Source organism: Sitodiplosis mosellana, unplaced genomic scaffold (assembly GCF_009176505.1).
Source record: "Sitodiplosis mosellana isolate CC-2019 unplaced genomic scaffold, AAFC_SMos_1.0 Smas_scaffold_6226, whole genome shotgun sequence".
NCBI classification, from domain to species: Eukaryota; Metazoa; Arthropoda; class Insecta; order Diptera; family Cecidomyiidae; genus Sitodiplosis; species Sitodiplosis mosellana.
Genome location: NW_022601467.1, coordinates 11305274 through 11318574, shown reverse-complemented (window position 1 = coordinate 11318574; position 13301 = coordinate 11305274). Strand labels below are relative to the sequence as shown.

The window sequence follows — 13301 nt, the reverse complement described above, 5'->3', positions numbered from 1 at the left end:
CAATTTCCGAACGAACGAACGAACAACATTTTTTTAAAATAAATTTCGAACGAACGAACGAGCAAAAAAAATAATTTTCAACTTTTCGAACGAACGAACGAACAAAATAAGTTTTTACAAAACTTTCGAACGAACGAACGAACAAAACAATTTTTTTTAATGTTGTCGAACGGTCGAACAAGTGTTCGAAAGTGTTCGACGGCCAACACTAGCCTCGACTATATAAAATGTGACAAAGAGTTCCTTTTTTTTCTTCTTGACTGGCAAACATGTGGAGTGTTTACAATTCAAACGAACTTATGTTCGTGTTTAGCAAATGACGAGAGACAATTTACGAATCGCGAAATGTAAGCGATAACATTTCATGTCATTTTTAGTACAAGGAGAAAGCGCGAAGTTTGTTCGCTTTTTCTCACCACTCCATATAATCTACTGGATTGGGAAAAAAACATAATTCACTTGGACTAAATGGAATGGGAACGAATTTATGATAAAATGGTGATAGAAATGACGCGTAAAATGTTAAGATAGAGATAGAGTGTGTGTGAGTGAGAGTAAAAAAGACACCATCAAAGATTTATGGATAAACTATTCGACAAGTTCTATATTTATGTGTGTTCTTATTACCAATTAAGTATTATTAACTAACAAAAGAGAAATCATTTTGGCATACATTTCTTAAACAAGTAACATGTTGTTGTATTTTTTTGTTTGTTTTGTTTGGTCAATGGATGTTTGTAATTATTATTAACAGCAATAATGTAATCTGAAACATTTATATACAATCGTAATTGAAAACAGAAATGAAATGGAAAGTGCAATCGGTGCTAATATAAAAGTGATTATGTTAAGATACTTAAATTGAATTGAATCATGTTTTTGGCCACAGTTTTTCGCCATTCCATTTACAAGCGCGTTTATGTATCACATTAAAGTTATTATCACATTTATGTATTTTGTGTACGTTTTTTTTCCTTTTGTTTTTCATTCCCTCTGTTATTTCGTTTCTAGTTGAGTCAGTGTTGTTTCTCTTTGATAGTAGATGCATTGCAATAGTTTTTGATTGAAGTGTGTAGCACATTGCGATCGTTAGCTGAACTACTAAATTGTGCACTCGTGTGTTGCTCCGCTCGTTGTGTTCATGTTGGATGCGTTGCACGTTCACATGGAGCATTCTTCATGTGTCATCTGAGCTCGCGTAAGCGAAGCTCTTCCATGTACGCGGACAGTTCATCTTTTATTGCCATTTCGTTGTCGTCTCTTAAGCTACTGTTACTTATTGAATCGTTGTCGTTATCAGTACCGCCGCTGCCGCCTCCGCCACCGCCACCGCCACCGCCATCGCCACCATCAACAGCATCGTCAAGATTTTTGTTATTGTTGTTATTACTACAACTGCTACCAATGCCATTGTCATAGCGAACCAAATTTCGTTCATTTTGTTCGGAAATTTGATGAGCATCATTATTTGTAACAACAACGACCGGATTTAGGCGTACATTTATTGTGTCGACGGAATGGTTCGTGCGTGGACTATGATACCCGATGTGACGTGAGTGCAGTCGCCAACGTGAAATGTTTTGGAAGAAGCGAATTAGCTTTGATTCACTTTTCGGCTTTATCCTATTTGCGCAATTGATTGAAATACGGATTTCATGTGATTTATCGTTCTTTGTGCTGTCGCCGCCATCATTATCATCATCGTTGCGAGTGGGGTCAATCATTTGATTTTGTTTTTGGATGCGAGACACTTTGATGCCAGTGCTAAGCAATTTTTGTTTCGGCAATATGACGACCTTATTGTGATCACCGTATTGATTGTTTAAATCGAAATCAATTGACATTTTAGTTGACTGACATTGTGATACGGTCATCGAGTCAAAGGACTGCTTTTGAGTAGAGGTTGAGTATAGACAGTCATCTCGGATTGAACTACCTAATAATTGTGAAGGCGAATAAAAAAAAGAAGAAAATTGCAATTTGAGAACAATGGAATGTCTGAATTGTTCTGCTCATTCTTCAGCAGACAAACGATAATTGGTAGATTTTCCAAGAATTACTAGTTCAATGTTCCTATTCTTCGTATTTTTTTTTGATTACATTCGTACGTAATGTGTATACAACCGAATTCATACGCATTACAGTTTTGCATAAGGTTCTTTAATATAATGATATTCTTTAATAAATACATTTAATCGGCTTCGAATAACGACAAATAAAGACAAATAAAGACAAATGAAATTGTTTTCCATAGAATTCTTCAGATATTCCCATATCAAGCTAAAAACTTTAATTTGATTGAATTTTTCTTTCGTTTGAAAATATAAGTGTTTATAATTGGAAATCAATATGGGAGAATTGCTTTTGATAATAACGACAATTGCACTGACGTACGGCTGGCCATTGAACTAGTATTCTTTGGTACTTTTTATGGCGTACGAACCAGAATAGTCTCCTGACTCTTGATAACAGTTCCATCGTCGCTGGCGTCGGGAAAGCATTCGGTAGGTGCTGTACGAATGGTAGTCTCTCTTTTGTATTTTAAAGCATTTCGCCAGTGTTTCCTAAATAAAACAGACTGAAATTGAATTTGGTTCAATAAAAGGAACGGCAAAAGCAGAAACAAAAATAAATAAATAAATGAGAATAAAAACAACAATGGGGGAAAAACTTTGCTCTCTGCGTTTGCATCAATCGCGCGGCCGACTGTATAAATTATTTTGTTAAAATGTGGTTCAACTTTTGAGGTAGGGCATTTTCCATGATAATTTACACGTCATCAATTCAGACAAACAAGACGAATGAACAAACAAATTGTCGGTAAGATTAAAGCGCCTAAAGGGCATAAGCAAAATAAAATGATTTTTAACTTTGGCATCTCCATTGATGGATTGAAACAAAGAGATAAAACTGTATGCAAAATAAAAGTGCACTCTAATTGAAACTCGGTTCGAATGTCTAGACGAAAAATTTACATGTCGTTTGCCCTGAAAATAAAAAGTTATACCAGCTTCAATGCGCCATTGTTTGTGTTTCCGAAACATTTGAATGTTGACATGCAAGACGTGCCAGTTTATTGGAAATTTTACTAGTTTCTATTCTGTAGAAACGGGCCGTGTTTGTCAAGCCAGAAAATAATACTATAACGAATGCAGGAGGTGAGCATTAAATAAATGAAACAACTGAATGCCTGTTTTTGGTTCGAGACAAAACATGTATCAAATTTACATACCTTAAATGCTTCACGAAATTTATTACTCATAATATTGTACAGCAGTGGATTTATGCACGTTGATAAATAGTACAATATCCCCGAAACATATGTTGTAACAGCGTAAACGAACAACTGATTGTTCCCATACACAGCAACCATGCGCTGTGCATGGAATGGTGCCCAGCAAAGGAAAAACGCAAGCACAACCGCCACTGAAATGGTAAAGAAAAACAGACAAAAGTCAAATGCATGAAGTAACATTTGTAATTTCATTTACAGTAACGCTTTGAACATTAATTTTTGTTCACAAATCAGAAATGAACGATATCGACGGTGCGACCGAAGTTATAAACTATTTCAAAACAATCTCTTCAGCAAGCCATGATGCTTTTGACCGCTCGGCTCGTTCAGACGTTGAGTCAAAATTTTGCAGCAATGGTGAAGCGTACACTTGTACACTTTTGGCATCAATAATTTAGTGGCAAGGTTGATTACATTTTGGGTTTAAGAAAATTCCGTAAATTGAAAATATGAAAAGACATATCCGGAAAGCGTAGATTTGTACCTTTTGAACTACCATTAAGCATGCCATGAATAATAAAAAATTATTTTTCAATAATCAATTCAAATGACATGGTACTTTTGTTATTCCGAAGAGATCATTCGTTTTAAAATTAAGATTGATAAGTTCGAAACGCGCTCCACTTAAAGTCAATTCTCGTAAAATCCTAAAATTCATAGCTACGACGAAAATCGAAACAACCAATTCAATAACGAACATGAAATATGATTATAATTATAATATTAACATATTTTTGGAGTGGTAATGGGATTACTGAACACGTGAACTGATATTGTTCATTTACCGACATTTTATTGATTTGAAGCAGAATTTTGACAAGAACGGAATGTCTGAGCTTATTATTCCATGCGTGGCAAGCATATTTCATACCGATTACTAATGGAAATTAGTGTTATTGAAATGGAAGCAATTATATCGACAATAAGTACAATTTACGTGGAAGTTATTTTAATTGTAGATTAAAACAACAGAATTGACGTTGAATTGTGCGTCATTTATACACAGAAAAGAGGCCAAACACAAGAAAATATTCGGTTTATAAATACAACATTCCAGCTGCTGTAATCAGATTTTGTTTGATCAACTGCGCAAACAAAGCGTTTGTTGTGCGGCTTTTTCTTTATTCTTTTCCACTGTCGCGTTCTCTCTTCCAATTCGATGGATTTGCTGCAAATTGAAGACGTATGATAATTTCTTGTTGTGCGTAGACACAAAAAAAAAACTCACCAAGCATCTTTAATACACGTCTGGTACCCAAACTTGTTTGTTGTCGACATGTTGGGTTAACATGAACGCGCTGGTGTAACGATGCTCCATTCTCATGCTTTATTATTCCCGACGTTCGCAATTTTAAGCCGATTAGAATGTATAAAATGGTTATCAATGTCATTGGCGTTAAAAAAAATAAAACTGTTGACAATTCAAACGAATGCTGGATTATGACACGTTTAAGGACACAGTGATCGATATGATGTTGATCGGTGACAACGCCAAATTGCAATGCTTGCGGAATGGCTAAGCATACGGAGACCACCCAAACAATCAGGATTAAACGAACGGCTCGGCTGAGTTTTGACAATGACATGGTGTGCTGTAAAAATGGATGACAAATCGCCAAATACCGTTCCACTGTAAACGAAGTTATGGTCAAAACTGTTGCATTTGCCGATGTCTCGGCAATCAGACCGCGTGCTACACAAAAAAATTCACCAAATACATACGGGTACTTGTACCAAATTGAGTACACCTCTTGCGGAACGCCCGACAAAAGTAGCAAAAAATCGGATATGGCGAGACTGAAGAGATAATAATTGGTGGCGGTGTGCATCGAACGATTTCTTGATATGACAATGCACGTGCTAATATTGCCAATCACACCGGTTAAAAAAATCAGCATGTAAATAAAGGTTATCGGAATCACCACGTACAATGGATCTCGTTGAGGTCCGTAAATAAGTGTTAAATTATCAACATCGTTGGTGTCGAATGTCTGCAATAGCCGATAATCATCGGATGCCGTGGCAACGAAATTGTCTTCGCTGAATAATTTTGCCATTTTTCCATTAACAAAGTCGTTATTCATATCCATGTTATCTTCGGCTTGTTTCTTTCAGTTTTTTTTTGTTTTCTTCTGTCAACAGTGATAATGCGAGCGACAGGGAAGAAAAATTATCTGCACTCTTATTAGATGGCTCTTTTACGGTTGCCTCTAACTACCGCACTTCCCTGGTGATTATGATGATTATTTTTACGGGGCAAGTGATACACAGCAACACAGTATCTATTTGTGGCGAATCTTTTCTTATTTTTTTTCTGGTCCCGGAAATGTGCGGAAAATGATCAAACTCGATGGTGTGCGCTGTACAAAACGACGACGACGAGTTGCTTTGTTTGAGTTGCTTTTGTGTGTGACATATATTTTATCTCGTGTTAAATGTCATCCCGCTTGTAATCTGAAAGTAAAACGACACAAATGAATAAGAGGACGAAAGAAAAATAAGAACCAAATTCTTTCTGTTTGCTTAATTCCAAGAAACTTTGAGTTGGAATATATTATAATACTGTAGGAGGGAAACCAGATTGCGTCGTTTTTCCATTTTCTTCAGAGTGAAATAAATTCGAAAGAAAAGCACAATGCTCTTTTTCCAGGATGAAGCCTTTTATATGCAGCAGCAACAACAATTCAAGAAAAAAAACATACTAAGTAGACGGTACTTATGATTTTCACTCCTTTTTTATTCTTTTGCCAAGTGCTTTTTTTTAAATAGCAACGGGAAACAGCTGTTTTATGTGCGCTAAACTTTCATGAAGTTACTTTGAGTAGTTCGCTTTTTGTACAAATCTATTAAAGCAAATATGCGTACATATATTATTCCGAAAAGTTTCATTGTATGTAAGTCGAACGGAAATTGCGTACAGCTGTCGATTTTCTCCATCTCGAGTTTTTTTTGTCGTTCCTGATTATGGTAGAATTTTGATTTTGTCCCAAATAGTTGATTTGTTACGATTAATTTTTGTTGTTGATGAGCATCAAATCAGTGAGAAAAATATTTTCACTCCATTTACCAAAATAACGCATTCGAATCACCCGCATGCAATGCGAATTAAAGACGGACTTTCTTTGTCTTGAGATGAAGAACACCGTTGGATAATAAAATTGTTTGCCAACAAATCGTTCGATTCGATTGTGTGTGAGAAAAAATGGATGGAAATTCCATGAAAGCAAAATATCAATAGTTTGAAGCATGTTCGTTGTATTGGATGAGTATATCGCAGCAAATGGTGCTCTTGATGAAATTTAAATGATTCACTTTCAGTTAGATAGCCTAAACACGGGATTTCAAAACTAATTAATCTTGGTCTGGTTCCTAAGCCATTCTCTATATAGTACATATACATATTTAGTTAATTCTCGTGCTACATGAATAGAATGCATAGTGAAAGGAACCTAATTTATTTTCGTCGTAATATCGGAACGTTCTCTTCGGTGCTTCACTCAAACACCTCCAAATGTAATTAAGAATGCGTGGATACAGAAGCATTCTACCATTTGGCTTAAGTCAAACACGAATTTTCTTGTGTATTCGTTTTAATTTGTGTTTATTATTTTCGGTTTGTTGGTAATGTGGTCAGTTTTGGTGCAGTAAATGGGTGCAACGGTCGTGCGTCTTTGAATGTCTGTCTGCCTCTCTATCTGTCTTTCTCCTTCATTCAATTCTAATTATGAGCATCCAAACCAAATATAGAGCACACAGAAGAGGCGTTCAAAATCTTCGACTGAATTTAAGTGCGTGTTGGCTGACATGAAATTAAGTAATTTATTATCATTGTACAAGTGTAATTTAGCTCATCGACATGATGATCATGATTGGGTTTGACGTGCAAACCGTCGCGTCATTGAGAAAAGCTCATCTAACAGTTTTATCACTACACATATGAACGATTGACGCTAAACGCTCGGACAGACCACAGAGCGGTAAAGCGCGAATGCACTCAATCACTCTAAACAGCATTCAAGTGTAGTAGCAAAGAGCAGAATGAAGCGAAAATGGAGCTTGTAGCGCTAAAAGTTCATATGGGTATTGTGACATGATCTGTTAATGAATGGCCCACTGGATACAAATGAATTTCATCGTGCTAAGGGTTAAAGTGATGCAAGCTTTGGCCGAATATGAGAAAATTTATGGTCTCTAAAGCGCTGAAAATCGAAGAGAAGCGAACACTAATTCAATTATACATTTTTTTTCGCGTTTAAATCGCAACCACATTGCTTAACATTGAGTCACTTAATCAAAACATATGTACATCGACTAATGCCGCAGATTCTGATGGTTATCACGGTACGTCACACACTCAATTTCATTACGTTACGTCTGGCATATCTGATTACTTAAAAGCATTTGCGTCTGTTGTTGCGATCATTTTTCGAAAATATTAAGTGCGTAAAAAACATTTTATTTTGGCTTAAACTTCTCATTCACTCTCCACGACATCAAATTGATATGTAATTTCATGTTTTACATTAATGTGTGTTTTATTTATTTTAACATCATGATTGTTTTTTGCTCACATACATTTTTGTTGGACTTTCGTCGTTTTTCTTTTATTCTTGCAAAATGCGGAGAAATTTATTCATGCAAACATTGTTGTTGGTGTTCTTATTTTGGTTTCTGTTTCTTTCTTTCTCCTGATTTGTAACGCAGCACCACATAGCAGAAGAACCCATGCAGAACTTTTTACTGCTTTCTACTGGCTCCAAGAATCAGTTTGAATATAACGACTTGATTTTACCGAAAGTTTTTCAGAAGCTAATAATTCTGGAAACCGTTCGACGATATAAAGCCTAAATAGCATTTCACATATCTCGATAAATTCGTTTAGGACCTACGCACACATTAACATGGCATGAAAAATTTAATGTCGATTGCTTACATATTAACAGAAGCCATCCACATAGAGAAAAATACTTTATATATATGTATATAATATATATCGTACACATACCCGCTCTGTTCCACCCTCTTTGTCTATTGATTTATCGTTTATTCAACAGATACTTGCTTTAGATTGATTATTTATGGAGCAAATGCACGGTGCCAAATCAAGTACAACAAGAAATAATCATAAACGAAAAGAAAGAAAGTTCTATTCCGTTTACGGCTGCTTAAACAATAAATTGTTTTTATTTCCATTTCCTTTGTTAGCGAACTTTTTGCTTCTTTTTTTCTAAAATTGAATTCCGCCAACGTGGTATTTTCGAATGGAACTGAAAGCTAAATACTTAATTTTTTTTAAAAGTGGGGCACATTCCTCAACGGGAAAAAAATATGCACAAACCCAAGCGCGACTCCACACTTAGCTTCTAAATGTGACACCGTAGTAAGTGTGGGCATACGTTTTGCGAATAAGCGACAAAGAGAGTGGAAACAAGTGCGCGTGTATTAGTCGCTACATTGAGAAGCATCGCATCAAGCTACTCACTACCACACGCGCACTTGTTTCCATTCTCTTTGTCGCTTATTCGCAAAACGTATGCCCACACTTACTACGGTGTCACATTTAGAAGCTAAGTGTGGAGTCGCGCTTGGGAATGAACAAGATCGCAAGAAAAAAGAAAAGCGCCAACACTTCAATCGATTTTATAGCTTTACATATATTGTTAGAGGGTCTTATTGAAGAAAAAAAAAGAAAGCGTTTACATAATGAAGAAAAATAGGAAAAAAAAATACTGCATTTCTTCGCTCCGCTCTTCGCACTATTTAATTCGCACTACATGCAATTTTTGTCCTATGATATATGTATATTCCAGTGAAAAAATTCAGCCAACATAATATCTGCCCCCCATGCGTTATCTCCTAATGAGCTACAGCTATCTTGATTTTGTGACTGTCTTACCACAAAAAATGTGTTGAACTTTTTAATTTGTGACATATTTTCATGGGGAGCATTGAAATATTTGTCACGAATTCAAAGATTCAATGAATTTTTTGTGGTAAGACAGTCACAAAATCAAGATAGCTGTAGCTTATTAGTATATAATGCATTGTGCATAGTAGCACAGGAGCAGATATTATGTTGGCTGAATGTTAACTTTATAGTATATAGTATATATATATATATACATGATGTCAGGAAAACTGAATTATTTTTTTCTTAGTTATCCTAAAAATGAATTACAAGATTTAGATTTTATTTCTCCTATATCTAAAGGTCCAATTATATTTAAATAAATAATAAAATTGATAGATTTTATAAACTAAATTATAATTCAAAAAAAAATGGCTCAAAGTCCTTAAAATTTAGTGCTAGAAAAAAAACTAGAACAGTAGCTACTGCATTTCATGTAGTGCTAAACAGATAAAGGAGGAAAAGTAGACACGGCACAAGTATTTTTCACCATTTCAATTAGAGATCCGCACGGATCAATTCCCATTTATAGTATCAATTGAATCAATTAGAAATATTATTATCCGACCAATCACATTAACAATTCGATTAACAGCAAATATAATTGCAGGACATTTATTATTAACATTATTGACTGCGTTTACGGCACCAGTTCATGTGCTGAAAACTAAACAAGAATCAATTTCTGATCGGGTCAATTATTGTTGACTGGAAATCTTATGAATTCAAGCGTAATCATTTGCATTGAAACCCGAAATCATTTGTATTGAATCGATTCGACCGCATTGACAATATTTGACTTTGTGTTTGTGTTTGTGTTTGTGTGTGTGCTTGCGTTCACTACAGTCAATATTCCACAGATGTTACCATGCTGGAATATACTTTCGTAATGAAAATTCAGGGAAACAATCTGAACATTTGTTTACATTACAAATGTAATGATTTGTGTGGAAAAATCAGTCATGTCCTTTCGTTTAACAGCAGTTACGAAGCGTTTGTATTCGTTTTGAAATTTATGGATAAACCGTGTGGGTGGAAATAAATTGGAAAACGCTGAAAAAACGTTTTTTGCATTCAAATGATTATTAATAATAATAAATGTTGCTGAAGTTACATTGCATAAAAGTTTATGCCCACAATGCCCCGATTGGCGTGATAAAAATCGTTGAACAAAACTGATCCCCCAATATCCATGTATATTTTTTTCTTGATTTATTGTTTGGGAAAAACTGCAAATGCGCCTGCCACTTGCACTTCTAACGGCTCGGCTATTACACACCCATTTTCCCATACGGTTCGTTAAATTGGATTTGTAGCACATACAAATGTGGTGAATCACCGGTGGTGATAAAACTGACTGATTTTTTTGGTCGTATAGACGAAGTTCAAAGAACTAAAATCACAAAATCGAAATCATAACGCTTCAAGAAGACAGAAAAAAAGGCTTGGTAAAATTGTATGAATAAATTGCTGCAATTGACAGAGGTGCTGTGGCCGTGCTTCGAGGCGAGTGATAAGAAGATATTAAAGATTTTTCTCCTTTTGATGGGTAGAATTTATTTTTCTTCGTGAAGATACAGATTTTAATCAATCTTTTGTGTACGCCATTCTTTTGTAGAAATATTAAAAGTCAAACCGAAAATGTTTAGACTTTGAATCATTCTATACCTGTGTGGTTGGTAATAACATTTCCATAAAATTCGCTCCTGCATCATTATGTCGACATTGAATTGCAGCATGAATGAGTGAGTGTATGAAAAGGTCAAGATAAAGTTTACATCGGCTGTGTTTGGCTACATGGTCGCATCTTGTCAAAAATGTACCTCAAAAGTCGATTTACCCCACTGGTGGATAACTTTATATAATAAAAAAACACGATAGCTGCTGTGTAATAATCGAACCGTAAACATATCGTCATGAATGATTCTCTCAAAATATTTTTTTTCTACAAAAAAAAGAAGAAGATAACTTTGGCCCCTATTGAGAACAAACTATGGAAAATGAGGGTAGCTTCATCACTCGGCAAATATTCAAAGAATAAAATCACAAACAACAACAGAAAGTAACAACAACAACTACATGGTGCCAAAAATCTACAGTATGCTGGTAAGACAACGATAAAAAAAAAATGTTTGTCCACAATCGACCGATAAACAATAACTGCTTACGAGGTACTTATGTAAATAAAACTTTACTGATCAGACAAATAGTGTTTGTGTATGCAATGTGGACTACATTGGATTCAATGCACAAAGAAAATGGCATGCCCTTGATTCAGTTCAATACAAATGAATACGCTTCATAATACAATCGCCAAAGCTCAATGTACACATCACGGCATACGATACATGTTGTGTCCGTTTTATGTGCTCATGAGTTTATGGCCATGGTCATATTATTATTTGTTCGCCATGAATATTGTAACATATAACTGTTGTATAAGGCACAATCCCGTTTAGGCATTCGCATCTTCGCTTTCTTTTGTTTCGACGTAATATGTGTACAAACATCTTTGGAATTTCATCAAATGCACTCGCATCATTGGATGAAGTGCGAGATTTTGGTTTTTATTGATCTCTAGTGGCCAAAAATATCTGGAATTTACGACTTAAATTGGTCATTATTTTCGAAATTGTGGAATAAAACTGCGTAGCGCATCCCATTTTTGAGGCTGCACACTATATTGGCAGTGTATTAGCCATTTCATTACTGCGTCTTTTGGAAAAATGCGAACAATCGAACTTAGCGAGCGCATGTACTTAATTCGATTCTTTTTATCACGTTTGGCGCAATTTCTTAAGCAATATTCAGTTTGATTTAAGCTTATCAAAAACTGAAGGTGGTACTGGAACTGAAAATTATTAAAGCACAACATATTTTCACCAAACACACCTGTTTTTATCGAAGTGCAAATTATCACTTGAAATTGCCTTAAGTCGCGACGAAATATTTACACACAGCTACATTTGCTCAACCGACTTAGGTTGTTCGATTCAATTCCATTGGAATGTTCACCCGGTGAATGGTTAACGGTGTGACACCTCATAATAATTATCAAATATTCTAAATTTTATGATGGCGCGGCGCGGTAATAGTATCTCAGCTGAGTTTTCATCACAATCAGCAATAAATTATGCATGAAAACTCTTGTTTACACAGCGTGACAGATAATTGAGATGTGCCATTACATTCGCTAATTAAATTCTTATGCTATGAATATTTGTAGATTCCTTTGTAAACCATTGATTGTATTGTTGTAAGTAAATTGTCTGAATGACTGTAACAACACTGTGCATTACGTTGTCGGAATTACTTTCGTAATCCAGTTGTCCGCCCCTCGAGCACTGGTTCAACATTCAACAAAAACAAGCACTAGCTTTTTTTATGCAAATTGAAAATGAATAAATGAATGCACGCAAGAAATAAAAAGAAGGAGAGAAAAAAGTGTATCGGTAAAAATAACAATGCCGAATTGTATTAAAATCAAATCACCCAAATGTAATGTTATCCAGTTAATTGAATGTGGGTTCTCGCCGAAATGGATTCCATTTAAGGCGAAAATTGTCGGCTCAACCACATGTGCACACAGAAAAAGAAAGAAAATGTGTGAGAGAAAAAAAAGACACAACAATGAAGAATCTATCGCTGGATAGCTGCAGCAAATTGGTTAGCATTTAACAGAGGAGCAAATGTAATGGCAAAAGCCGAAAGCAGAAAAAACGAAATGAAATGTTGGTGCGGTCGGATTTATTGTATTGAACGCGCCTCACATTGTGTATGATTTACGAGCAGCAAATAATGGGTGAATAAATAGAGAAACATTTCGATTAATTAAAGCGTTCGTCATAAAATACCAATCGTCTCATTCTCTCGCTCAATCTCTCATACTCATTATCTCACCCTCCTCCAATGCGAGTGATATATTCCGCACTATCAACTGAAAGCCTCATCCCAAATACAAGCATCAGAAACGATTCGTTCATAGGAACGAACGTAGAGGTTCATCTTTGCCTGTTTTGTATTCGATTGTATGATGCGTAATTGTTTCAATTGATTTTTTCATTTTATCTCTCTCTCTCTCTCTCTCTCTATTTCTCT

At 35.3% G+C, this 13301-nt stretch overlaps 1 protein-coding gene across 5 annotated transcripts in view; it reads right to left on the bottom strand.

Annotated features, from left to right (window-relative positions):
- Positions 1–576: 576 nt before the first annotated feature.
- LOC129577950 (pyrokinin-1 receptor-like) overlaps positions 577–13301 on the bottom strand; it is a 19318-nt gene continuing 6593 nt past the window's right edge. For 3 of the 5 annotated variants that reach the window (XM_055465830.1, XM_055465831.1, XM_055465832.1), the window contains exons 2-5: positions 4524–5749; positions 3233–3426; positions 2444–2564; positions 577–1936 (exon numbers count right to left, since the gene is read on the bottom strand). In XM_055465830.1, the coding sequence (XP_055321805.1) occupies positions 1185–1936; positions 2444–2564; positions 3233–3426; positions 4524–5385 (1929 nt within the window). In that variant the 5' untranslated portion in view covers positions 5386–5749 and the 3' untranslated portion in view covers positions 577–1184. Of the gene's footprint in view, positions 1937–2443; positions 2565–3232; positions 3427–4523; positions 5750–8300; positions 8693–10871; positions 10933–13301 lie in introns of those variants that run through there. The other 2 variants (XM_055465834.1, XM_055465833.1) reach the window with 2 other exon arrangements.